Source organism: Phyllopteryx taeniolatus, chromosome 17, assembly GCF_024500385.1.
Source record: "Phyllopteryx taeniolatus isolate TA_2022b chromosome 17, UOR_Ptae_1.2, whole genome shotgun sequence".
Classification (NCBI taxonomy): domain Eukaryota; kingdom Metazoa; phylum Chordata; class Actinopteri; order Syngnathiformes; family Syngnathidae; genus Phyllopteryx; species Phyllopteryx taeniolatus.
The window spans coordinates 2,835,022-2,862,756 of NC_084518.1; the positions used below are offsets into that span (position 1 = coordinate 2,835,022).

The 27,735-nt window shown below is 43.8% G+C and overlaps 2 protein-coding genes across 8 annotated transcripts; one reads left to right on the forward strand and one right to left on the reverse strand.

Moving 5' to 3' along the window:
• LOC133467568 (flotillin-2a) lies at positions 1–17,548 on the reverse strand. 3 transcript variants are annotated; one of them, XM_061752592.1, is made up of 11 exons: positions 17,355–17,548; positions 12,790–12,871; positions 10,160–10,250; positions 5,657–5,780; positions 5,248–5,366; positions 4,894–5,007; positions 4,656–4,775; positions 4,109–4,323; positions 3,735–3,918; positions 3,316–3,465; positions 1–2,735 (listed from the first exon to the last, which is right to left on the reverse strand). In XM_061752592.1, the coding sequence occupies exons 1-11, from the start codon at positions 17,401–17,403 to the stop codon at positions 2,694–2,696; spliced, it is 1,290 nt and encodes a 429-aa protein (XP_061608576.1). In that variant the 5' UTR covers positions 17,404–17,548; the 3' UTR covers positions 1–2,693. The 3 variants fall into 3 exon arrangements, with proteins under 3 accessions (XP_061608576.1, XP_061608574.1, XP_061608575.1); XM_061752590.1 differs by lacking the exon at positions 10,160–10,250 and adding an exon at positions 9,585–9,675 and having other exon boundaries at positions 17,355–17,547; XM_061752591.1 differs by lacking the exons at positions 10,160–10,250; positions 12,790–12,871; positions 17,355–17,548 and adding an exon at positions 9,585–9,659 and having other exon boundaries at positions 5,657–7,382.
• Positions 15,760–27,735, forward strand: si:ch211-283g2.1 (sodium- and chloride-dependent GABA transporter ine). Of its 5 annotated transcripts, none has more exons than XM_061752556.1 (14): positions 15,760–15,792; positions 19,645–19,804; positions 20,293–20,427; positions 20,506–20,710; positions 21,159–21,291; positions 21,377–21,511; positions 22,192–22,295; positions 22,372–22,496; positions 23,246–23,358; positions 23,441–23,581; positions 23,641–23,740; positions 24,977–25,077; positions 25,156–25,323; positions 27,222–27,735. In XM_061752556.1, exons 1-14 carry the CDS (start codon positions 15,775–15,777, stop codon positions 27,369–27,371), a joined length of 1,788 nt encoding a protein of 595 aa, XP_061608540.1. In that variant the 5' UTR covers positions 15,760–15,774; the 3' UTR covers positions 27,372–27,735. The 5 variants fall into 5 exon arrangements, with proteins under 5 accessions (XP_061608540.1, XP_061608544.1, XP_061608541.1 ...); XM_061752557.1 differs by lacking the exon at positions 15,760–15,792 and adding an exon at positions 16,764–17,000 and having other exon boundaries at positions 19,589–19,804; XM_061752558.1 differs by lacking the exon at positions 15,760–15,792 and adding an exon at positions 16,764–17,000.

Here is a 27,735-nt window from a genome sequence, read left to right on the forward strand (position 1 = left end):
TTCTCAGCCATATTATGAACGTTTTATTACATATTGTGTTCTGCTTTCTGGTACAAAATCTGTCTTGTAACTTGTCTTTTATATTGTTTTGTTTTTTTTAATCATGAAACAGTTTTTCTTGCTTCTGAAAATAATAATATCAGGCTGCACATTGAACTTGTGGTTAGCACATCTGCTTCCTTGGGTTTCAAATCTCACGCCTTCCCACGTGGAGTTTGCATTTTATTATGGGTACTCTTGGCTTCTTCCCACGTTCCCAAAAATAAGCATTAATTGAAGACTAAATTGGCCATAGGTGTGAATGGTTGGTTGTCTATATGTGATGTGCACAGGGTGTACCCCGTGTCTCTCATCCAACGTCAGCTGGGAAGTGCTCCGCCACACCCACAACCCTAAAGGAGAAGCAGAACGTGGACAGATGCAATATTCCTTCACAAGTACACAAAAGGCTTCAGGGTTGTGGTATATATATATATATATTTTTTTTTTTTTTAATTAGAGGATGGCACACAACAGAGTAACATGAACACATGCTTCAAATGCCATGCTGGATCAGTTTTGTCAAAACATCAGATAGGAGAAGCGTAAATTGAAATCTTGGTAACAACAGAGATGTTTTGTCTTCGATGACATCAAAATGAAAGATGATTTTAAGGCATGGGTCCAAAGTTTGGTCTTCATCCACGTGGTCTCCAAAATGATACTTGGAGTAACACCGCTGCAATATTTTGGCACCAAATATACCAGCCAAAAATAATGAAATACAAACAGGTGCTGATATGAACAACAACACAAAAGAAGCAACATTTTAGTCGAAATCCTGCAGCTACATATTTCTGTGTTCCCATGTATGTTGTTACCACCGAATGTTATAAAATACATGAAGCCGAACAAGTACAAAAGTAAATCTGACGGGTATGCATGTACAACGTTCACATCGACAGGTTACAATGAACAACGCATAGCGTAGAATGCGGAAATGAACAGCAGCTCATCGCTAGCTCTACACGCGCGTGTATGATTGAAATAGTCACAGCACAGTCATGAGCTCTTCTTTGACAAAGGCACTGTGTACAAAACATGTTACAAACAATACACCCCACTTCTAAGCTAACAGCCAGCTGGATAAAATATGTGCGACTAAGGTCGGTTACAATGACGACACCTCGTCCTGAAAATGAAGAACACAAGAACCGTTTATTTCCAGCACCTCTTTCGTCACATACAGTGAACCCCTTGCATATTCGCAGTTTGGCACTCACAAACTTGCCCTTTTGGAGAATTATTCTTACTATTATTTTTTAAAGATTTTGAACCTAACCATTATTTACTGGAAAAGGTCACCTATTTGCTGTGTTTACACTCCACCTGGTGGCATCTTTGTGCCAAGGAAACAATTTGAAGTGAGTTGAGGAGCTTTATTTAGACCAAATAAGTCTTCAGTCAACGTCTCGTGGCATCTGTAGGCAATTCAAAAGTCAATTACTCTCAAGAGGTTTGCCATTTGTAGTCGGCCTCGATCATTATCCCCCGTGAATTGACGGGGTTCACTGTATTTTGATTTGAACACACAACATCAGGGAGTTCACCATTTCGGTGACATATACGAGGGAACGGTTCCATTTCATTTTCATTTCAAAAATAACAAAACAACAAGGTGCCGACAGGGCTGATGGGAGTCATTTTGACTTCCCTTTACAGTAAAATAGTGTGTGTCACAAGTTAGTTAGTTACTGTTAGTAAAAGGTTTGTTTTTCATGACAACAAACTAAGCACTATTTTCATTTTCATCAGTTAAAAAAAAAAAACAGAACACAGCGGTACTGTGTAAACATTCCTGTGATAATAAAGTCAAAAAAAGTGTTTACTCGCATTTATTTTGCACAGGAGAATTTGTAAGGGGTGGGGGGGAGACAACATTTTGAGTCGGGGGTACGGCCCTGAGCATCTACCACATGCTATGTGACGAACTACACGAGTGATGCGTGAGCCTGGCGTGTGTCCAGGCCTCACTTAAGGCGACCCTTCCTGAACATGGCTTAGTGTTAAAACAACATTTGTGTGTGTTAATAAAAAGGCAGATGTGACAAGACAGCAGGGGATCTGGATGACACAGCTCTGTCCGAAAACGGGTTTTTTTTGGGCACTTGAGTGGTGATCGGACAAGCGAGGTGACGATGAGCTAATAGTGGTTCTACTCGTACAATCCTTGTACCGTAATATGCTGTTGATGCAAGCCATATTTCAGTCACAGGGGGTGAAGACTGGGTGAGTGTAACAGCGGATTATCAAGTTCTCTTGGAGGGAGAGAAACAGGAAATATATGGCAGCCAATTGTAACCAGCTCAGACTCAACATTACATGAATGTTGGACTCTTCCAGCGCAAGCAGCATTTTCTCACTTAACCCATTTCGAATACATTTACTCTTGACATTTTCCTCCTTTCAACCAACACGTCTGCTTTTGTTTGGCTTGCGGAATTGAATGGGACTGCAGCATAGAATCCTGGCTGACCAGGAAGTAGGTAAAACCGCAAAACCTCTCTTTTTCTCTGTTGGAAAGTAAAATCATAAAAATGGTCTCCAATCTCATTTGGTGTTTCTGGCAGTTTGCATAAGTGGGTCAGAGGCTAGAGAAAGTGTTGTCATGCTTGAGGCAGATACTGTTTATGTCCGACGGGGGTTGAGATTCATCAGATGGCTGTCTGGCCGCTCATCTTCTGCAGCAGTGGGATCTGTGGGAGGAGAACACCTGCAGTTAGCTCACGTGAACACGTGACGACAAAGGAGGCGCGATACACGGACGGCAAGCTTGAGTTTCCTCATCTGTCACCGGGAATGTCAAAGGATGGTGGTACTGCATAAGGAACTTCAGAGCCCCCTGCTGGACAACAAGGCTGCTGAAACCACCCGAGTGCTGGCATCTGATGCATAGCGTGCGGGCGTGCGTGCGCACGTACGTCGTGAGGACAGGCGCCAAGGAATACTTCCCTCATAGTAGCCGGCTCACTTGTCAATGCGCATGTGGGAGGGGTTAACCCCCACCTTAAACCCGGGGGAGGGGTTATATACACAAATATATATATACATATACCCGTGTATATTATATACTAGAACTAGCAGCTTCTTCCGTCTTGCAATCAACTTCTTAAACAGCTAACCTACAATTCCATTGCAACATGCTGGCAATTTTTGGTCTTTTTGTCTTGAGCTTGTTGTCACATTTCTGCGGGGCCAAATCTATATTACTCGTGCACTCACTGTCGCAGTCTCGCCACGCCGCACTATTTGCACGATAAGGCTGGTCACACTTACCTTGGTCACGTCCACCCCAGTGAGGGCGTTGATAGAAACTGGGAGTTCGGCTAGTAGACGGTTCACCTCTCCTGTCACACGGCTGCCTTCGCCGGTCAGGATCACAATCTCACTGGTCCGGGACAAGGGTGCAGCCACCTTGCTGGCGATCTAATAACAACACAATGAACATCTCTTAGCATTTACGCATTTATGTATACAGGCCGACGTGACATGAATTTTATGTTATGGTCTTTTTATTTCTTCAGAATCAATGAGAGTTTTGAGTCTTTGAGCATCATCTCCATGGAGAGCTACAAGTCGATGATACGAACTTATTGACGAGTACTGTTGCATCTTTCTACTTTGAGAGGTCAAAATGTCGGACTTCATGATGTCGAGCAATGATGTAAAATCCAGTATAAATGAATACAAGTGACCTCGGGCAGCGCCTCCAGAACCAAAGCAGTCTTGGCGGCCTCGCCGTACTGCTGGTAGGCTTCGGCTTTCAGCCTCATTTTCTCGGCCTCCGCTTTGCCGACGGCTTCGATGGAGCCGGCCTCCGCTTCGCCGAGCAAGCGAATCTTCTCGGCCTCTGCCTGGGCTGTCAGCACCTTCTTGATCCTGGTGGAGGGAAAGAAAAGACTTTTCTAACTGCGTGGCACCTTTTGCTTCAGCGGAGGTCTTACAGTGGTCCTAGCGCGCGCTAAACGGGCTTTACAATACGGCACAATTGGGGTTACATATGAATCATTGCAAAGCACCTCAACAGAGGTTCCCGACAAGGGAGAGCAGAGGCACCAATTCCACTCACTTCTGTCCCTCAGCCAGCTGCTGCATCTTGTAAGCTTCAGCCTCAGCAGGTCTCTTCACAGTGGCAATCAGCTCCTTCTCAGTTCGGTCAATCTCCTTCTCCTCAATGGTGATTTGCTTCTTCCTCTGGACCACTTCGATCTCGATCTCCTCCAGACGGATCTTCTGCTGTTCTTTGGCCGCTTGCAGCTCATAAGCCAGCTGAGCTTCTGCTTTCTGGAGAGAGACACCGTGGCTTAGAATGACTTCACCCCTTCAGTGGGTTTATGGGGAAAAAAATATACAGTCTTCACCTGTTATAGCGTGGTTTACCTACAGCGACCCCAGTACATTGAAGATTTGTATTATTCTCTCCGTGACGTGCGTGGATTTATTTTGGCTGACAATAAGGCGCTGTAAAGCGGCCACGCAAACCCAAAGCCCCAGTCCACACGCCGGCAGTCAAATCGGACTTTTTGAAAAGCAAAATAATAAAAGTCTGCAATGTATCCTCCGCAATAAACAGGGCTTTACTGTTTTCAGTCCAATCGACACAGATGAATAAATACCTTTGTGTTGACTTCCTGGTTGAAGGCAGCTCTCTGCATTTCCAGCTCCCGCTTGGAATCTGCCATTTTCGTGTCTGCCAGGAACTTAACATCCATCATTTCTTTCTTACACTCAGCTTCCTGTAAAAAAAAAAAAAAATATTTTTTTTTTTTTTAAATAAAATGGAGATGTGAGTTTCCGAAAGCGACGGAACTTGTTCTGCTCTTAGAAATCAGCTCTGGGATGATGTCCTCTTACCCTGATGCCAGCGTCTCTCTCCGCCTCCGCCACGCCAATGTCAGCATCCCTCTGCACTGCAGCCGTCTGTGTTTTGCCCAGTGAGCTTAAGTACTCCACTTTGTCATACACATCCTGACCAAAAAAAAAAAAAACAAACAGAAGCAGTTTGTTCATACATGCGTCGAAAGGTATTTTACCGGCGCATATAATGCGCTTTAAATTGCAAACTTTGGTGTTAACCACCCCTACTGTAAGTCTCAACGGGATTATTGAGGAAGCTAAACTGTTACCTCGGCCTTTGCGAATTCAATTATTACACGAATGAAACGCAGCCATTGGAAAGATCAAGAAGCAATCTTTCTGGCCTCACACCTTGATAGTGAAACTGAGGATCTCGATGCCCATGCGGCCGACGTCAGGTGCCGCCACTTCTCGGACCAGGGAGGCAAACTTGTCCCTGTCTTGGTAAATCTGCTCCACCGTTAAGGTACCTGTAACGTGAACACAGGCGTCGGTGTTTTCTGTTCAAAGTCTTGCTTTAATAGTCATTAACAATATGTAATGGCACATGAGCAACACTTCAAATAGCTTCAATCTTTACTGTTCACCTCACTTGCCGGTGATCAGACTGACCAGACTTTATGTGGGCAACAAACTGCTTAGCACATTAACAGTCAAGAGACCTTGCGGGACGTAAATCTGCTACCTCATTTGACCCCAACAACCCTAATCAAAATATCTTAATCAATATTGGACGTTTCCCCTTTAAGCAGATACCTACCGAGGATAGCGCGCAGGTGACCTTCAAGGGTCTGCAGGATGACGCTCTTGATCTCAATGACCGACTTCCCGAGGAACTGCTCGCAGGCGTAACCGAGCAGTTCATTTTCTGTCATCACCTTTACCTGCCATCGGTGTGGACAAACATCGTCAGCCGAGCATACACGGAACAATTAATGACCACAAAATCTTCTTATTACACGAGTTAAAAAAAGTTGGGAATGCTTTTGCTCCCCAAAATTATTGTGGTTCTAAATTGTTGTTGACGACACGTATCCAGAAAGATCCGCAGAGAACAGCGACTGCTGGCTTTACTAATTGCATACAAGACTAACTCACCAATGAATGAGGTCATGACCACACGTACAACGAGCGTTCCAAGAACACATTTTGCGCAAACAGAAGTTGCATTGAGGAAACGGGGAGTTTTGGGAAAACCCTGGCCAGCGTGGGGAAAAAAAAGTGTTCTCAGTATTGTTTGCGGACAGCATCTTGGCTTGTGTTGTTTTGAAATGTTTAACATGACCTCAAGCTAGCTTACGTTATATTTAACAATTGAACATATGCAATAATGTTGTCGCCTTGCATGCCTTCCACTTCATCTCATGCAATGACAGATGCGAGTGTGCCTTTACACACACAGCCAATTACAAATGCTTTCATTTATGTTGTCTGCATGTAGACCAGCACTGATTCTAAACCATCTGGGGATCGTCTATGCGAGGTGGCATCGGAATGTGTGCGACCAAGTCATCTGATGTTGCTTTTCAGGCTTCTGATTGGCCCAAATGTGCTTGAGAGCCAACTCACGTGTTTTCATGTAGCAGGAGATGTTTAAAGCCCCGTTGAGAGTGGATGTAGATCATTTTTTTGTCCGCAGCGAGGAAAATACACGTGTGATCAAATCTGCGTACGTGTGGACATAGCCTTAGCCAACCTGGCTCAATAGACAGATACATTGAATCATATTCCTTATATTTATGTGCAAGACTTATCGTATGATTCTTGTCCATATTTTTTTCTGTCGTATCATGCTCATGACCCATGCACGCGAAATAAAGAAAGGAATGGTGACATCAGTGACAGTAAGAGCTCATTTTAATGGCAAAAAAAAAAAAAGGAAGGGGGAAAAAAAACAAGCTGGGGGTGACGCTGTACTCCACCGGGGCTGTCAAAAGAGACAGAAAAGTGTGCTGGGTCCTTAGGCAAGTGGTCACACCGTTGGTTTGGGTAACATGCACTCATACCAGGATTGAAGGACACACAAATGTTAAGTAAGGGGTGCTCATTGTCATTCCACGTCAAAACTGAGAAAGGGTGCAAGCTGGACGACCGCACGGCGGGCCAGCTCAAAAGACTCAGCAGGAGGCGCTGTGCTGTGGCTCAACCTCAAATTAACTAGTGTGGAAAAAAGTGAGTCGAACCCACAACTGCAGACCTCTGACCTCCCCACACCCCTTTATCAGGCTTCCTCCTGAACAGGAAAAGCTCATACAAATCATGTCTCCACTTTTCCGGAAATGTATTTTTCTATTTAATGAGGTCTACTTTGTAGTTAGACTACAAATGTATCTGACGTTGGAAGAGGAAGACGGAAGCAATAATCTGTGGTTCCCTTTAGATGACTTCCCACGAAGCATGTTTGTCATTCAAGGTCATGTCGCTCCCGTCGGTTGCCGTGAGCCCCTGCAATGGCTTTGGATCCACTTGGACCAATAATGCAGTGGCTGAGTAAATTGTGGAGTAAAAGAAGTGTGAGAGGGTGAGGGGTCGTTCCAGACAGTGGGCCCGTTGTCAGCATGCATGTAGGAAAATACACAGAGGGCAACACTGGATGGATCCAATGCAGTGCAGGACTGATAATGGTGCATCTCTTTTCAAACACACACAAGGCATGCGCACAAAATTAGGAACATGAATAACAGAACTGAAATACTCAAGGCCATGGTAGGTGCTCTTAACATATCCTGAAACTGATTTTGACTTTAAGAATACGTCTAGGACTTATATTGGGTCGAGATGGATTTATAGTGGTGTGAAAAAGTGGTTGCCCCCTTCCAGATTTCTTATTTTTTTGCATGTCACACTTAAATGTTTTGCATCATCAAACAAATTTAAATATTAGTCAAAGACAACACAAGTGAACACAAAATGCAGTTTTTAAACGTGTTTTAGGAATGGAGAAAAAAAAAATGCTAACCTTCATGACCCTGTGTGAATAAATGATTGCCTCCCTGTTAAAACATGACTGTGGTTCTCTAGCCACACCCAGGAATGATACTGCCACACCTGTTCAAAATAAAGTCTGCAAAAGGTTATAAAGCCATTTGTAAACCTTTGGGACTCTAGCAAACCACAGTGTGAGCCATTAGCTACAAATCGCGAAAACACAGAACAGTGGCGAACCTTCCCAGGCGTGGCCAGCCGACCAAAATTACCTCAAGAGCGCAGTGACGACTCATCCAAGAGGTCGAAGAAGACCCCACAACAACATCCAAAGAACTGGAGGCCTCACTTGCCTCAGTTAAGGTCAGTGTTCATTAAGGCTCGTCTCAATTTTGCCAGAAGACATCTTGATGACCCCCAAGACTTTTGGGAAAATACTCCCAAAGTAGAACTTTTGGGGAGTCGTGTGTCCCATTGAATCTGGCATTAAAGTAACACAGCGGTTCAGAAAAAGAACATCATACCACCAGTAAAATATGGTGGTGGTAGTGTAATGGCCTGGGGCTTGTTTTGCTACTTCAGGACCTGGAAGACTTGCTGGGATAAATGGAACCATGACTTCTACTGTCTACCAAAAAATCCTGAAGGAGTATGTCCAACCATCTGTTGGTGACTTCAAGCTGAAACAAACTTGGGTTCTGCAGCAGGACAATGATCCAAAAGAGACCAGCAAGCAAGTCCACCTCTGAATGGCTGAAGAAAAACAAAATAAAGACTTTGGAGTGGCCTAGTCCAAGACCTGACCCGAATTGGATCCTACGGAGATGCTGCGGTACGACATAAAACGGCGGTTGATGCCCGAAAATCCTCTGATGTGGCTGAATTAGAACAATTCTGCAAAGCGGGCCAAAATTCTGTAAGAGACTCATTGCAAGTTATCGCAAACGCTTGTGTGGCCCAACCGGTTATTAGGTTGAGGGGGCAATCGCTTTTTCACACAGGGCCATGTAGGTTTGGATTTTTTCCCTCCCCGAATAATGACAACCATTCCAAAACTGCATTTTGTGTTTTTGACTAACATTTAAATTTGTTTGATGATGGGAAACATTTAGGTGTGACAAACTCTCCATTGTACACTTTGCTTTTTGCAATGGAGAGGAGACTGTTAGCAACGAGTCTGATTCAAATTATCCATAAGTGCCACTTTCCTCTTGCACAATAGACCTTTGAAACGATATCCTGCCTGACTAGTTACCAACTGTTTTATGGTCTATGTATTGATGAAATGTTCTCAGATCTCTGAAAGTTATAGGAATAGGCATAGGAGGATCTAACGCCCAAAAAGAATAAAAGAGCAATGAACACAGAGTGACATGCAGGGAAGGCGCTACAGCTTTTTGCTCATTCAGACAGTTGAAACAAGGTTCCCCCAACGCTTACGGGTGCACAGCAGAATAAGGTTGTAATTAAAAACTTACTTTATATAAAAAGAGTAATCATGGCTCCCGTACTGTCGCTAATCTGAAGAATTGACACAGTGGCGGGATCTTATTTTGCGTCATAACCTCGGACACTGCTACCGTCAGTCCGAGTGTACAGGCTTGCCCGCATCCACGTCATCCAATGATGAGGGCAAAACATGCAGGATTTAACATTTTGGAGGACAGTTTTGGAGGGGGGGGGGGGGGGGGGGGGCGACAGGGTGCGACTGTGCGGGTAAGTCTGAACTGGCATTCCCGAAAAGAAACAGTGTGGTGATTTACCTGAGCCACCCCTGTGACAGTAATAGCTACACCCTCCGCTGTCTCTACATCCTCACACTTGGGCTGCAGGGTCATAATCTCAAGCGTTATCCTGTGAAGAATGTGGAAACATATAAAATAAAAACAGGCATGTTTGGAGGGGAAGCAAATGACGGGAGGGGCCAGAACACAAGGAAAATAATCAGGACAAAGTGAAACCATTCACCCAAGGACTCCAGAGCACTGACAATGGAGTATGTGATGCTCCCTCAAACCAATTGAAATTGTTTTGAAATGCAGCTCTCTGAGAATAACTCGCCCATGTGGGGATTAGTCCCTCGGTTTCTAAAGCCCTGCCTTCGGAATCGGTCGGCCATACAGTTTTCAGACTGCAGCTTCGCGGCAAAGTTAGAGACTGCTCATTGCCCCCGTTTGACTGCGTAAGACAGAAGAGAAAAGCGCGCGCGCGCACACACACACACAACACGCAATCGGGTTACAGCTAATTAGTTGAGCCAGTTTTCCTGCATCCTCTTTTGGTCTTGAGCTGTGTTTTTTTTCTTTTTTGCCGGAGGGGTCTCTTGAAAATACATTACCTGGGCCACCCCAGTCACATCCAGGGGAACACCCTCCGAGGTTTCGATATTCTCACAGCGACAGAGGATGGTCATAACCTCCAGAGACATTCTATGCAGACAGGGAGGCAGGCCGGAGTAGCACAGGCAAAACAGTAAGTTGGACAACAGCTGTTAGGAAGGTCAGTTACCAAGGTTAAGAGAAAGAGGTCAAAGTCAGAACCTGAAGCCCTGCTACTCCTGCGTCAGCCACAAACACTATCCTTCTATTTCTAAGTGCTGCTGTGTCGAGTATTTACAAAGGAGAAGAAAGAAAAAAAAAAAAAAAAAAAAAAAGCTTGCTGCGAAAATTGTATTATGATACTATTCTCAAGGTAAGCAAATGTTAAAAAGAAGGACAAAAATCAAGATCCGTAGATGAAGTAAGCCGTTTTTGTTCTTTTTCATCAATAGTCAATACAGTTTGCAGGGAATTTAACCATAAGATTAGCTGCTATGATAATGGGGATTTTATTGAACAAAACCACAATGATGACAGCATTTCTCATTGCATATAGTGTTCAAAATTATTGTTAAAAAAACAATTTTGTGATGTGTCTGGGGGGAAAAAAAATCATTTTATCATTTTCTTTTACGAACGGAAACCATTTTTACCCGTTAACACAGTAATTCAATCTTGATATCGCCTTAACAAATGTCATCCATTGAACTTGATGGAAAATGTCCGCCTGTATCTCGTTTGAGGATAGAAGAATTGCCTGCCAGAGTTGAAGTTAGGAGCCCGCTAGGCTGCCATCCGGAGGTCCTCAATATTGTTGAGGTCAGGGGACGATATTGGCCACGTGATTGATTTTTTTGCCCTTAGTGCCCACGTTCAGCGAGATCTTTTGCAGCATGGGATGGTGTGCCGTCTTGCATGAGAACTTAAAAAAAAAGAGAAATAACAAATGATGTATGTTTAATCATTTGGAGCACAGTGGAGTATTTAGAGTATGACTAATTAGTTGAAATAAAAATGATGTTTGTAAATAATAATCATGTTTGTCTGTATTGACCTTTTTTTTTTTTTTTTTTTGTTAAATCATCATCTGATTAAACATGGACCAGAAGTGTCCTTTTAAAAATTAAGAGGGACTTGAGCCATCCGTGTTTGTTCTCAGAGGCAGAGCGCAGCAGGATGGGACTCTGGAAGTAAACGGCACCACCACCACCCTCCTCCTCCTCCTCCTCCTCTCCAGGAGAGCTGGATCAATGAGTCACGGGCCCCAAACATTAACATGATTGCTGCATCAGAAGCAATCAGTGTGCCCTCCCCCACCGGACCGCTTAGCTCCAGTCTTAAGAGCATCAGGCTTTTAGTTGAAGTGCCGGTGACTCTGGAGGTGAGCGAGAGCTTTCCTTCCTTCTGCTGTCATCCTCCAAGAAAAAAAGACTGAACACGACCAAAATATCGAGCGGTAGCGAGTGAAGGCTTGCTGAATTTCTAAGCGCATCCATGCATCCACTTCACTTTGTTGTTGCGGTCAACCGTCATGTTTCCAAGCAACACTGCTGCGCGGTTGTTCATTGGAAACGGGTAACCTGAAGCGGCGGACGCAGTCAAGCTGAGACGCGCGTGCAGGAAAGCAACTTCTCAGAGAGACAGGCAAACATTAGGTCACCAATACATTCAAACCTGGTGCTCCGCAAGCAAATCAATGTTAATGCACAAGTTAGTCCAAGTAAGTTAATGGAACAGACAAAATGTTTTGAGAAGCAAGTAGATCAGTAAATGAGCTTAAACCGAGTGCTTCTAAAATACTGAGCTGCAACCTCTGCAGGTTAACTTCACGGTCAAACGAGGAGTCGGTGTTCCAAGTTTCGCCGCTTAACCTGGACCGCAGAATGAAGTTATAGCAGAGCGCTACCGAGGGGAGCAGGCCATTTTGCAGAGTCAATAAATAAAGGATTATTTTTCAGCCATACTTTGAACTTTGTTAATTAGGTTTGTCTAATGCTGACAATTAGAAGACTGCCAGGCATCGTCAGGGATTATTCGATTATTAGAAGCCTAACCCTAAACTCTTAGGTAGCATCTATTAGCATCTCCAGTACTGAACAGAGGTGTTTGCCGCCGCTTAGATCCATCTGACAGTGGTGAGCGGCCAGCAATGCTTAAACATTTGAATAAACACACGCTATGTTTATAAAATACCGCTCGGCCACAATTGACTATGAATAACGTAGGCTGGGAATATATAAGCAAATGATGAGCAGATAAATGAGTCACGTATTATTTGCACATGGGCCGCCAGGTCAATTCAGATGGCGATCAATCGGAAAATAACGCACCGCAGCAGCTATCGGCCGTTGCCGAGGCGGCGACAAGTTAAAACAACCCCTCGACTGGGAATGTAACTTTAATGTCCTCGCTGATTGCTTTTGCGTCAAACCTCGACAATTGATGAATTCCCATTTTTGGACATGTTATCAGCCAATTGTGGACATGAGCAGGTTGGTTTTTAGCAGTACTAATACTATAGTATTGATGGTTACTATAATTGCAATTGCGCTGGCCCGAGGTCGCAAACGTACGCGGCGCTCAGCTGGTTTTTGGCAGGAAGCGTTTCCACCGGTATTGCTGGCTGGGGCAATTCGCAAGCCGCTCTTACCTCTGGATGTCCGAGATGAGCCACCAGGCCCAAGCCCAGCCTCCCACGACATACGTTTTCTGATCTGAACCACAGCAGCCACCTTGGGAACGACACAAAAGGACACGAACGTCACATTGCTGTAATATACGCAAAAATAGCAAATGGGAGCCGGTCTTTGGAACTTTGACTCAACCGAAATCATACAAATGGCTTGTTATATCACAAGGAATGCACTCCAGGTGACCTTCGGGTTTGCGAGCCCATCTTTCGGCATCCATAACAACTGGGCCATCTCTGCAGGCTTCACCCGTTTGCGTAGACGCCAACCGTTTGTGACAATCACTTTGATGAATTTCAAATGCGTGTGGCACATTCTATTTAGAAAAGTTCATATTTATATCATGATATGGATTGTCTATTTGTAGGGGCCAGTTTGCTATTGTGTCAAAAAAGAAACGGTTCAATGTCTGCTTGAATTTGAACGTTGCGGCACACATTTGATGTATTTACAAGGAACTGTGGTTGCGCGATGGGGATCGGTTATGGTTAAAAAAAACTCAAAAGACAAACATAATCCTTGATTCCTGAGGGAATGACAGCTGACGAAAGAATCCAGGTGCATCAAGTCAGATTCCATGAGAAAGGTGAAAGATGACGTATCCTAATTCAAAGGAAGAAAGAAAGAATGAGTTTACTATAGCAACACTGGTATCACACAGGCAAGTCTGGTTCATCTCCAGTGCGAGTGCTCAGGGCGCCATTCCCAGCTGTCACATGCGAACTGTCAGAAAGAAAAGGGGGAGGGGCCGGACGAGATTTACTGACACACATACGTACACGCGCAAGCCAAACACAATCAATGAGTGGTTTTCGAACATTTCCTGCAACAAGGTTCGAATGCAAACGTTCACAGTCGAGTTTTCTGAACACAACAAAAGTGGCTATATAGTGAGCACAGAACGTTAACGGGCGATATCGGAAATTATTTACCACACAAAAAGGTGGAACACATTACAGGGGAACCTTCAAAGTTGAATGCTGTAAAAGTAATGACATTTGGAGTTGGACCAAATTATTTGTGGGGGGGAAAAAATGTCTTAAATGGCACATTTTAGATCATCAACCAGCCCAATGTCTGCAAACCTCACAAGACCTTTTCAGCCAGCATCACAAGATTCACTTTGTCTGCGAGTTTTGCTTTTTCCTTGAACTTTGTCCACTTTTCCGAAAGAAGGATGTTCGGTGCGAGAATAAGAATGCGCGGACAGAAATCAAATATCCAACCTTACTGTGTGACCAAAGCAGAATCATTTAAAGCATTGCAAGCTCGTCGGCGAAGACTCCAGTCGCCGTGCGGACGGATGACTCGTTAATAGAACTGACATTTGTACTCAGTTTTTGGCACCGTAAAGGTTTGAACTTTTTTTGGGGGGTGGGGGGGGCAAGTTTATACAAATACTTGTTGTTCTTCTCCCGTTGGGATGGTACAACTCATTTCATCTCACTTTGGGACTTGTGCACGCGAGTCCAACAGTTTGTGCTGTTTGACAAGAAGGAGTGCAGAGTCAAGCTGTTGCGGGTTACATTCACCTTACGCACGAGTCGGCTGCCGAGCTCGTCACTCGTCGACTCGTGTGTTCGTTTACATTACTGTTCGCTTTGATTTACAGCGGTGACGTGATGCATATCAGCAAAAGTTGAGACCGTTTCAAGCACGTTTTGCTGATTTTACATTTTAGAATGGTTAACATCTGCGTATACATTGTGCGATAATGTTAAAATGACAGTTTGAATACTGCTCCATAAAGTGTTTCTTATGGAGGGAGACAGTCTGGACTCGGGGACAAATTATTCGAACTAAACTTCTCTCTTGGAATGGATGTCGTTTGACTGAAGGTTTCATTGCGTTGGCTTCTTTAAACCAACTAGTTGTTCATTACCCACGAGGGAAAACAAGAGACAGTCATTCTTGTTTTTCAGCAGATGTAACAAGTGGTGAAGTATCTCTTGCACAAGCAGAACTAGCAAAGTTTTTGAGCACATGATCTTATTCCTGTGGTATTTGTATAACCAAAGGATGTGGGTGGCACATGCTTTAATGGTTCAAATAAACTGTCAATGGCACTCAAGAGTGAGAACCTTCAGAGATGCACCGAGTTGCACACTATTTGTGTCTTTCCAGCACTGGCATAACTGACATTCCTGACTGCATTCAAAGCGGGGTGGGGAGGTTTGATTCAGTGCCAAGGATTCGCTCGATGCGGTTATCAAATGCGGTTTACGCCCACACAGAAAGGCCTCATGTCGGGCGTTGCGAGCCCCAACGCTAGCGTTTAACCGCGGCCTTTCTGCGGTGTTTTACTTTGCATTTATTGCAAAAGAAGGATGGGCTTCAACAAGGTGACTACCCACCAGAACTTATGCGAAGTGGGCAGTCTCAACGTGGCAGCATAAAGAGGGGAAAAAAACAAAGTTCGTACAAGAAGCCTTTTCGAGTGACGGCACAGTGGGGCCGCCGTGAGCCGAGTTGTGGCGGCGCCGTCAAAAGCGCTAGCGACTGGCTCCGTCTTTTCATGATATAATACGATACGTTTCAATGATTCTTTCATATTAAGCCTTTTAGAAAACATTACTTCTGCACGCAAAAAAATATCTCATTAAATAACTAACATTGGACATCTCAACCACTCATGCTGGCACAATGGATCAAAGCAGAATTGTGGCAAGGCACAGATCTGGCTAAGGTTACAAAAACATTTCTGCTGCACTTAAGGTTCCAAAGAGCACAGTGGCCTCCATAATCCTGAAATGGAAAACGTTTGGGACGACCAGACCCTTCCTAGAGCTGGCCGTCCGGCCAAACTGAGCGATCGGGGGGGGGGGGGGGGGGGGTCAAGAAGAACCCAAAGATCGCCGTGGCTGAGCTCCAGAGATGCAGACAGGAGATGGGAGAAAGTTCTAGAAAGTCAACCATCACTGCGGCCCTCCACCAGTCGGGGCTTTATGGCAGAGCGGCCCGACGTAAGCCTCTCCTCACTGTCTTTGTATGTATGGATTACTAGTTTATGTCAATAGCACCTTTGGAAATATATTTAGTGAGAAAAATGGCGATGTGTTAAATACTTATTTCAGCCGCTGTAACTTTGACTGCCATCATTCTGCTTGATAGAAGTCAGCTTTTAGATGTAAACCAGACAGGCAGAGTTAATAAGACCAAGAAGACAGATGATGCTGACGTGTAGAACGTTGGGTTATGTTATTCAGAAAAAGCATTTGCGCAGTTTATTTTCTCAACAAAACCAAATTGTTGCGGTCTAGCTCAAATTTGATCACTTGAAAAAAGCTCCATTTAGGAGAACGATCCCATGCAATCTTCGCCTTTGACACTGTTGTTGCCTGAGGACGAGTTCTATGGAGTTGGGAAGCGACACCCCCTCCGACATACGCAACGGCTAAAGTTGGCTCGTCGGCTTTAAGACCTGAAAACAATTGGGCTGCTGAGCTGTAAACAATCAGGAAAGTTCCATTCAAATTCAACAATCTATAATAAGGTCAGTTTGGAAGGGATTTTGTTTCTTTACTTTTTCTCTTTCGAACACAATGCATCCTTTGTTTTTCTCACGACTGCCATTAGGTGCCGGGGAAGTGTACCAACACGGGGAAGTGGGATGGGGTCATTTCTTTATTCTGTTCAACTGCCATATCGAATAGCAATCTTTAGTTTACTCCATAAAACTAATAAAACTATGTTTTGTTTTTTTGTTTTTTTTAAAGAGAGAGAACAACATCCCCATCTTCAACGACAATACATTATTTATTTGGTACACACTGTTCAGTCGTGTTAGAAACGAATATTGCAGTCGTCGTAAGAAGCATGACTATCTCGATCTTTTCCAATGAAATGTTCATTTATTGGCCAACAGTGTGATCATTTCCCCAATTGCGCGTGAGAGGCTCCGCCCACTTGCAGTCGCTCCGCCTACTTTGCTCGTTCGATCGCGGGTTAGCATAACAACCCCCGCTACTTCTGTCGGGTAATTCGTAGCTTCGCCAAGCTCCGTAAAATGGACTCGGTGGGCCTCCAGCCAATGATTCAAGTGGTTCCCGATGCAGGGAGCAGCCACCGCGGCCTGAGCCAAACTCCACTCACTGTTATTCTTTAGCATTCGAACAACAAACATTTCTTCATTGTATTGGATCTTTTCCCCAAACAGGAGGAGCACACGAAGGTACAGGAAATCCTGGCGTCCAATCACTGCCGTCAGTCATCCCGGTTGAGCGGCAATCGACTCAAATGCGCGAAGTCTTTGATATCTCGCGTTTAAAGAGAACAAACGTCTGTTTGTGTAAGATGACACGTAAAAGCTGCTGTGGTCGCAAAACTGGACTTTATGTAAGCGCTTGGAGCGGGAATGTGTTTGTTTCTACGTCAAATAGTCACCCTCGGCTACATAAATGTGGGCTGTGTGGATTAGCGACATGTTTTTTGGCCCAAATACAGACGAAGGCTCCCAGAGGCCCGCGAAGGCCGCGGAGCTTTGAGAAACACACTCGCACATCCTAACGCCACTTTTTGTCCTTACCTGAAACCACGAGGGCCTCGTTCGGTCCAACGGTGTGACAGTTTCCCATTTTCAACAAATGATAATAAATACGCGGCACAAACTGCTTTCTATGTGCGATTAGCTTTTCCCCGCTCGTCCTCGCAATTATTTCATCACAACATCCGTGCAACTGCTCCCAGTCACACCCACACGCGTATCGATTGCCAACGCTAATCAGGAAGGCCGATCAGAACTTCCGCTTAAAACCTTCAAAACAAAAGACAGCGACGTCAGTGCAGCGGGCTTGAATCGGAGGCGTGTTTCCGAGCTTTTATTTTATTCACAGCACCTTTTCTTGTTTTACGGAAACTTGATGACTGGTTTTAATTTGCCGGATGTCTCTCCCTTGTTTTCTTTTATTATTCGCTTTATTTACAGGTCTTTTATTTAATGAAATGAATAACAAACAATACAGTAACATTTCAGCAGGTTCCGGATATCTCTGCCGAGCGCTCAAACAGAGGATATGACGTAAAAGGAAGTGGGCGTGGCGCCCTTGTGAGCGAGAGCACGACATTTCAAGTAGAATAAAGAAAAGAATTGTGTTCATTGCTGTTGTCACTCATCCTCTTTATACTGGACATCAATCACACGTCTCAGGGTAATATTCTGCGGGTCTTTAAAAGATGATATGACAGTCTTTTTTTTTCCCCCTCAAAAAAAGCTTGTTTTTTTAAATATTGCATGAACAAATGACAAAGTATATTCTTAAAAAAAGTGAAATATACTCCCCCATAGATATCGTATATAACATATCGTGGTTATATAGCTCTATGATTTTCCCCTTTCAAACAGACAAATCAGCAACAATGCTAGGGTTTACACAAAATAAACGGATATATAGAGATACATTTTTAAAAAGTGCAGACAGGCACAGTTGTATTTTCTTAGGTTAATCTACAATCTGATCACTATATCAAAAGCCAAACGAATTTGTATTTGTGAATTTACATGTGTCAATCAATCAGAAATGTGGTCATCAAAAAATAGGATTCATTGTTTTGATATTCTCTGACAATAACTCTTGGACTGTAAAAAAGAAAAATGTGTGTTTGTGTCGGTGGGGGGTCTTCAGTAAAGGAGAACAAAACAAATCTAAATGAAAATATATGTGGGAACTGGCCCATATTGCCCCACTATGACCAGCATGTTGATATGACAGCATGGCCTCAAGCAGGCCCGAGAAAGTTTGCAAGGCTTCGCATTTTCAGTCTCTCATCTTTCATATCGACTGCATTTTTTCCACAGACAATGGCCATACGCCTCGTCATTTCGATTTTTCATGCTGGTATACAGGGACATCTTCATAAAATGGAAAATTATATACCTATGTTGTGTAAGAAACAGTGGACAATGGACAATATAAAGTCTTCGCTTAAACTAACTAGAATGCACAGGCAGAACAAGCAAATGCCACGCAGGAGGGCCTCGGGCGAGATTTGAACCCAGAACCTCCGGCTGTCAGGCAAATGTGTTCAGCACTAGGACAGCGTCCGTGCTTCTTGGTACTTTTATGTTGAGCAATTCAAAAATGCGTTATAACATCCCCACTCGCCTCTTCTCACTCCACATCCTGACTCTAAATGACGAAGCTTGTCTTTGTTTGCCGACTTTGTCGGGGGGTTCGATACAATACCTGCGGGATCATGCTTATCGTGGCTCCGGCGTCACACGATCGTGCGTGCTCACGTGTCCAAAAAGCACTTTGTATCACACTGCAAGCGTGAGCTGACAGGTGCAACCCTTGGCACGTTAGATAGTGGACGAGACAATGTTTCAAATATTATTCCTGAAGAAGACGGGCGGGCCTTGAGGCACTTCAACAGAGTATATTAACACAGCATGTTTCCAGATAAAACAAACTCAACTTTTAAAAAACAAAAACAAATAGCACCAACAAAGTTAACGTCCAACCAATGAGAAATAATGACTTAATATCACATTATGATACTATACTACTACGTCATAAAATACAAATATAACAAAAGCTAATAATCTAATATCTATCTGTCTATCTGTCGATAAAATTTGGGGTATTTTTTTTTTAAAATGGTAACAGTAAGTTACAAATGACTTGGGCAACTATGTTGTCTATACATTATATTAGCATGTAATTATACTGTATTTATTAGTCCTGCAATGGCAAACAAACTCTTCCCAAGCCACCGAGTGAGTTGAATTTTTATACCGCATGCCTTCTGCTAATCATTAAGGATAATAAAAAGTGATGTCACCCAGTGTGGCTTAACTGAGCGGGCGCTTTTCCAAGGAGTTCGGGGGCCAGAAGAGCGAGCGCTTCGACATGGACAAGCGAGGGAGCAGACCGACGTGGAGCAGGCAGATCGAGTTCACCCTGGCGGGCGTCGGCTCTGCCGTGGGTCTGGGCAACATTTGGAGGTTCCCGTACCTGTGCTTCAGGAGCGGAGGAGGTGAGTCACGAGTAGACGAAAGGTTTGGCGGGCGGGGGCAAACCGCTGTGCTCAGGGGGCCGCGTTGGGTTGGCGAAGCGGACATGTGGGCCACGGGTCATTTGAACACAAGGTCAAAACAACACCCAAAATAAGGCGTGCTTTTGAAATTGTATTAAGTTGTAATTCAGCAATTATTTGATTTGATCTTTTAATGTATATGTACATGAATATGTAACATTGTTTCTTTCGTGAGATAAAAGAATAAAAACTAATGACTGGCAATCCATTTAAATTGATAAACAGCTCAATGAATGCACCAAATATTACAGGACTCTTGAGCATGGCAATTCTCGGGAGGCTTTTTATCACCAAAAATATTTGCAATTTGTTTTCTTCTCCAAATGATTGTGTTTTAGTTTGAAATGAGATATGGATCTTTCTGACGTGATTTCTAAAACGGATCATTTTGCCACGCTTTGCGGTGACTGGCAATCATTTGCTTGCAGGTGCATTTCTGGTGCCATACCTTCTTATGCTGGTTGTGTTGGGGATCCCTCTGCTCCATATGGAGTTGACTGTTGGACAATACACCAAAAGGGGGCCTGTCCACGCTCTTGCTCAATTCTGCCCACTTTTAAAAGGTACCATAGGCTGTCACATGCTTTCCCTGAGACATGGCCTAGTACTTTTTTCATCCAATCCATATTTCTACCGCTCAGGTGTGGGAATAGCGTCGGCGGCCATTTCCTTCATCATGTGCACGTACTACAACGTGGTCATTACTTGGGCCCTCTACTACCTGTTCAGCTCCTTCCAAGACCCGCTGCCCTGGGAAAGTTGCAACAACACATGGAACACGCCGAACTGTACCGACCACGCCACAAATGGCAGCTACTCGTCTACGGCCAGCCAGGAGTTCTTCAGGTATGTTTTATTGCGTGGGAGACAAAAGCATTTATAGTGGACGCCCGCTATTCGCGGTCTAGGGACCGAGCCAAACCGTCGTGAAAATCTGTGGATAATTGATTATTGTGCATTATCATTGCATTGACACAGAGCCGGAAATAAGTATTTAACACGTCATCAGTTTTCTCACTAAATATACTTGCGAAAGGTGCTATTGACCTGAAAATGTCACCAGATGTTGGGAACAACCCAAGTAATCCATACAGACAAAGCAAGTGGAACAAATAAGCTCAGCAATGAAGTTGTGCGGAAAAATGTGAAATGACACAGGGAAAAAGTATTGAACACGTGAAGAAAGGGAGGTCCAGAAAGGCACGGAAAGCACGTGTTATACACACATACAGTACATACATACATACATATTTGCGAGGATATCCGAGTTGTTGACGTGCATCTTTCTGGGAAGATATAAGATGCTGCAGCAAACGGGGGGGATCGAGGAGGCCGGAGCGATACGGTGGGAGCTTTTCCTTATTCTCGTGCTGGCTTGGATCCTCATCTACCTTTGCATCTTCAAGGGCACCCAATCGACAGGCAAGGTGAGCGGAAAAGACACAGCGGGGGGTGAGGTGAGATGAAAAAGAAAAGAAAAGAAAAGACAAAAAGACTCTTCATTGCGTGCAGGTGGTGTACGTCACAGCGCTGCTCCCGTATGTCATCCTCGTTGCCCTGCTGATCAACAACGTGCAGCTTCCGGGAGCCAAACGCGGCATCAACTTCTTCATTGTGCCTGAATGGGACAAGTTGCTTTCAGTGGAGGTGAGAAAAATGAAAACAAAACAAACACGGATTCATGGTGCATTCATTTTTATTTGTATTCACTTTTTAGCCTTATTAACATTATTATTATTAGTTTTATGTTTTGTTTTTCATTCATGTACAGCACTTTTCCAGCCGCTGTTAAATTGGAGTAAAGACTCAGAGCAATAGAATAAATGTTACTAGTAAGACAAAGACGTTGTACTAGTGCGTCGTAGTCGTCATACAACTGCGCTGAATTGTCTCGCTAATGAGGACAAAGAGCATACTAGCTGGCTTTCCAAATGTGGAAATGTTATACGGTAGTGAAAAGACATGTTACTAGTAAGAGACCGTTGTTCTTCGAGTGCACCCTAATCATTCTACTAGTGCACTGAACCATCTTACTTTACTAGCGCCATTACAAATCAATCACCGGTAGTGCGAGTAGAACACATGTCAACTAGTGCCACTTTGGCTTCACTAGAAACACAGTTGTTCTACTAGTCTAGGCCAAAGTGGCATGTACAACAGCAATGTCATGCGGAAGTGGAAGTTAGTACTGGAAAAATTGCTAGTCAGGCAGTCAGATTGTCGTACTAGTGTGGCGAAGCGTGACCCTCAAGCTTGATATCAAAGACGGCGAATAAATTTGTGGAGCAAGCGAGATCTTTTTAGCGCACCGGCCTCTCCGCTTTCAGGTTTGGGTGAACGCCGCGGCCCAGATCTTCAACTCCATCGGAATCGGCTTCGGTTCTCTCATGGCCATGGCCAGCTATAGCTCGTTCAACAACAACATCATCAAGTAAAAGGCCCGCTCGCATCCTCGCGTGACGCTTGGACAGATATATGAAGATGTCCTCCTGTCTCTCCTCACACAGGGACACACTGACGATATCCATTGTCAATTCCCTCACGAGTATTCTGTCGGGTTTCGTAATATTCTCTGCTTTCGGATACATGTCTCACCTCCAGGACATTCCGGTGGCCCAGTTGGCTGTGGATGGTAAGTAAGGAAAAACATCATCTCTTTTTCCGTGTTAACCCACCAAAAAGCACAGCTCGACCGCAAACTGCGTCTTGGTAATGACAACTCCATTCGTCCAAAGGCCCAATGAATAACATATCTTGGGAATATTAAGTTGCTAACGGCCTCCTCGACCTTAGCCTCCGTGCCCCAAATAAAGGCTGAAACAAAGCACGATGGAGCTCAAACGGTCTCGGGTTCCGACATGGACTTCTCACGCCAAATGATATGGGAAATGTACGGATGGATATTTATTGACTTGCTTGTAGAGCGAGAGAGAGTAGAGAGATGTATAATGGCTACGATACTACTGTCTACTGCCTGTATGTGGTGCTGGATATGACCTGGAAGCTGGAATTTCTTTTCCCTCAGCAGTGATGAAGTCCAACCGCTTGTCTTCTATTGCGCTTATCCTTAAAAGGGTCACAGGTGAGCTCGAGCCTGTCACAGCTGACCTTGGGCGAGAGGCGGGGCGCAACCTGGACTGGTTGCCAGTCAATTGCAGGGCACATGTAGACAAATCCCATCCCAGCTATCTTCGGGCGGGAGGCGGGGTACGCCCCGAACCGGTCGCCAGCCAATGGCAGGGCACATAGAAACAAACAAGCATTCGCACCTACGGGCAATTTCGAGTCTTGACTGAACCTAGCGTGCATGTTTTGCGGATGTGGGAGGATAGCGGATGTGAATATTCAGCATTTTGACGTGTACGTTGGTATGTTATTCAGGTCCGGGACTCGTGTATGTTATTTACCCGCAAGCCTTTGCCAGTATGCCGTTGCCTCAGCTGTGGGCCACGTTGTTCTTCTGCATGCTGCTTTTTCTCGGAATTGACAGCGAGGTAGCCCGAATCGCACGCTGCCCTCATTAACACCCGAGAAAAACAACAGTCGACAGCTAATGCCTTCTTTCTTTTTGGTCAGTTTGCCATGGTCGAAGTGATGGTGACCAGTCTGACGGATCAATCCAATCAGCATCTGTTGAAATTGTTCAAGAGGAAAGAGCTGTTAGTTCTTGTCGTTTGTGGAATCGCGTGTCTTCTCGGAATTCCAAATGTGACACAGGTAACGGCAGCTGCGTGTTCAATTCATGATTGCGGTTTACAGAGTGAATATCTTTCCAGGCGGGGATTTACGTCTTCCAGCTGATGGATCATTACACGGCCATCGTGTCCATCGTCTTCCTCGCCTTCTTTGAGGTTGTAGGCGTTTGCTGGCTTTATGGTGAGGACAGCACTAATGCCATTTGCATTTGCTTAGCTGCGCTTGTTTTTAGATTGAAGCGCTTTGCTTCACGTATCTGGGTACTTGTAGCGCTTGAATATTGTGGGAAGCTATTTATTTCAGTAACTCCGTTCATAAAGTCCAACTCATTTATTATGTGCAGTAGCTTCACTAAACAGAGGGAAATATTTCATTGTGTTTTTATAATTTTGATGGTAACTTACAGCTAATGAAAAGCCAAACTTCACCATCCCAAGAAATTTGCAATATTATATGAATTTTGAAATGTATAAATTAGGTAGCAATTGACCTTTTGAAACATATATTTAACTATTTCACTGTTTGAAAGGAACTAGAGCGGTGCGTTGAGATATGAGTGATTCGAGCTGTCGTACGGACAATTTTTTGTTTTATTTGACTTGTGAGCGCAGACTTGAGATACAAGTGCTGTACGGTGCCAGTGAACACAAGTCACTTCACAATTAGCAGCATTATATAAGCAGCAATTCTTTCAAAAAGAGGCTTCAAGATCTTTTTTTTGCCACTCGACTTTTTTATCACACTAAACATGAACAAAAGAGAATGACCCCCTGGTGTGATTAAAACATCCACATAGATTCGCCTTTCAGTCCGCTATCGTAATGCTAATGCTAAATAGCATCTGTGTCGCGGTGCTCTCAACTTTTCGGCGACGGAGTGAACACAAACGGTGCGGTAAGACATGGAGACAAACAGTAGAATGGTACTCACGGTCATATATTCTTTAGCTTCTGCAAAGAACAACTAATATTAGTGCCGTGCTGATGACCTCAATAAATAGTCTACCCATCTGTCTTTCTTATATTGCCCCCATGTGGCCAAGACTGGCACATCAGAAGGCGCAGCACAATGGCCATTCAACAGACAAGACCGGTTTAATTCTTGTTCATTCTATTTAATTATGTATGTTTTTATAAAGCACAATATAATGGAGTGCTATTTTTCCTCATTAAAATACACTTTTTTTTGGGAGGGGGGGGGGGGGGGGAGGCTGAAATGGATTAATGGCATTTCCATTCATTTCAATGGGAAAATATTATTTGAGATACGAGTGTTTGGAGTTAGGAGCGTGGTCGGTCACGGAAGGAATTCAACTTGTATCGCAAAGCACCGCTGTACTCAAATAACTAATTGGATAGTCATCTACATTTTGGGTGTTTGTCCTTATATTTAGCTTTAGTTTGTTCGTCTGTTCAGGAGCGAGTCGGTTATCGGACAACCTGGAAGAGATGACGGGAAAAAGGCCCAACATATTCTTCCGGCTGTGTTGGCAAATCGTTGCTCCTTTTCTCATCACTGTAAGTCAGCAGAATGTTGTCGAAAATCCTTCGAGAATACAGCCCATAGTAAATGTGATTCCTTTTGGGTGGGGGCAGGTCATCCTCATTTCTTCCATTATCCAGTTCAAACCGGCTCGCTACGAAGGCTACGTCTTCCCTCCCTGGGCTCAGGGGCTGGGCTGGCTCATCGCCATGGCTTCCGTCATTTGGATTCCTCTGGGCACCGTTCACACATTGTGGGTGCTACCTGGCTCCTTTGTGCAGGTGATGTCAATGGATTTACAGTATACAGCATTTGGCTTGCTTCTATTACGCGCATGTATGATACGGTATTGTTGAAAAGCTTCGGCCTCCGCTGAATGTGTTGTTTCAGAAATGCTGTAATGATCCAATATACTGGAATCCCTCGAGCCACCAAGGCAGCAAAAAGCAATTTAAAGTCAAGTCATTTTGTGTTTATTCAAAAGCAATTCAGGGCAGCACGGTGCTTCATAGTTTGGAGGTTCTGAGGTTAAATCCCTGGTCCACATGCATGGAATTTGCATGTTTTCCTCAGTTTCCGTAGGGTTTCTGCAGTTATTTTAACAACAATTGAAATTGTCAATAGGTGTGAATGATTGTTGGCCTTATATGAGCCCTACAATTGGCTGGGCAACAGTCCAGTGTACCCAGCTAGGATAGGCTCCAGCTAACACGCAACACGAATGAGGACAAGCGCTACACCAGGGGTGTCAAAGTCAAAGTCATTTTTGTCACAGGCCACATTGTAGCTATGATTTCCCTTAGAGGCCCGTAATGACTGGGAAACCATATAAATGTTTAATCGCCTCAGCGTATTACTAAATACACACCACAAATTGAGGGATAACTAGTTTTGAAATCACAAGACAAGGATAAGAGTTTGTTCAACTATTGTTCAAGATACTGTAAAAAGGGGGCTGGTCACAAAAGAAATGCAATATCTCAACATTACTGTTTATTACATATGAATGACAATTTGAAATTTTGATAAGAATCATGGGAGCTGATGCACATGATATGCTTTCGCAGGCCACATAAAATGACATGGTGGGCCGGATCTGGCCACCGGGCCTTGAGTTTGACACCTAAGAAAATTATTATTTTTTTTTTTTCCTAAACAACAAAATCATTCAGGGTGTGTGTGTGTGGGGGGAGGGGCTTAAGAACATTTGTAGGGGGGCTAAGATTAAAAAAAAAAATAGGTCTAACAACCAAATAATTTTTTTTTTTGGGGGGGGTGTCTTTTTTAAATTTTATTATTATTATTATTATTTTTTTTTTAAATAGGCCTAGAGACGCCACTGAACACAACACTTGTTTTTGATCCCTTTCTCACTTTTTTCATCTTTGAGTTAATCTAAAAAAAAAAAAAAAAGGGAGCGAAATGTATTTTTGTTACTAGCATAGCATGATAAGATGTTGTCATGCGGCACAAGTAGACGTACCACCGTACTTACTGTTTTTCATTTGTTTTATATTCATAGCCTAGTTTAAAAAAAAAAAATAAATAAATAAAATTGTACTTTTTATTGTAGTAATGACATTTCGGGCTTTTGAACGGCACAGCAGCAGCCAAAGAATGCATTACATCTTCACATGGAACAAGAAGGCACAATCACTTACCACTGTACTTTGTTTTTCATTTGATTGTTTTAGATTTATGGCCTATAAGTGTTTTTATTCCAATATCTACTGTAATTATGACTTTACTACTGCGTTAGCGCAGGTTAGTGACAGACTACGGCGCATTCCTGCATATAAATTTGTTATGTCACTGCCATAGGAGCAGGACTCTTGTCATAAAATGAGGCAACCCAGTAGGCTATACGAATTAAATAGAATATCAAGTAGCTCAGTGAGTCAACGAGGCAGTAATAATGATTGTTTCTGGCGGTGGATTATTCCATTGACGTCATAGTGACATGAAACTAAAAGAATTGTATTTTAACTTTTATCAAAGTCCTCCCTCTTTTTTTTTTTGTTTGCTTCCTTTCGCAATCCTGCTCACCGTAATCTGTTTAATCATTACTGATTGACGACGGTCATTCAAAGAACAAAGCGAGCGGTGGCCTAAGACGGTGAGTGCAGTGCTGCACACTCAGGCTGTAAATGTCAAAACATTTTGGTGCATTCCTCCACAGAAACTGAAGCTGTCCATCACACCGTACGCCCTGAACGAGACGTCCAAAATGCCCTACTATGAAAGGGGAGGAAGTGCTCGCCAGCCAGCCGTGGCCGTCATCAGCACAGCCGTCCGTCTCCAAGACAAACTACCAAATCAGGCCAATTAAAGACGCGGATTTGCTTTGTGTAGCTGCAACGGTCAAGTTATTTTATTACTTTTTTGGGGGGGGGGATCAAATCGGTGTCAATTATTGTCATGATGTACACGGTCATTGTTAAACTGCATTCTCTGCTAACACATACGCTCGAAACCTTGACCACCTCGAACTCAAGAACTCCCGTGGCGCATGCAACTGCACTTATGAGCGTAAATAGTTGTACTGTACTGTATTTGTATTTAACTATTGCATTAGGATGTGATAATGATGATGATGATAGTATTTTAAATGACAAAATCACAACAGAGCAGAAACTTTTATATTGTGATACATCCCTTACGGAATGATAAATAAACCACCATGGACAAATTCA

Bases quoted from the DNA above. Each gene is read 5' to 3' on its own strand.
- si:ch211-283g2.1 (XM_061752556.1), top strand. The intron at 19,805-20,292 runs GTGAGTCACGAG...ATTTGCTTGCAG, and splicing joins GTGCTTCAGGAGCGGAGGAG to GTGCATTTCTGGTGCCATAC. The intron at 23,582-23,640 runs GTAACGGCAGCT...ATATCTTTCCAG, and splicing joins GAATTCCAAATGTGACACAG to GCGGGGATTTACGTCTTCCA.
- LOC133467568 (XM_061752592.1), bottom strand. From the start codon at position 17,403: ATGGGAAACTGTCACACCGTTGGACCGAACGAGGCCCTCGTGGTTTCA. The intron at 5,781-10,159 runs GTAATGTATTTT...CACCGATGGCAG, and splicing joins ATGTGACTGGGGTGGCCCAG to GTAAAGGTGATGACAGAAAA. The intron at 3,466-3,734 runs GTCACTTGTATT...TGTTGTTATTAG, and splicing joins TTCTGGAGGCGCTGCCCGAG to ATCGCCAGCAAGGTGGCTGC.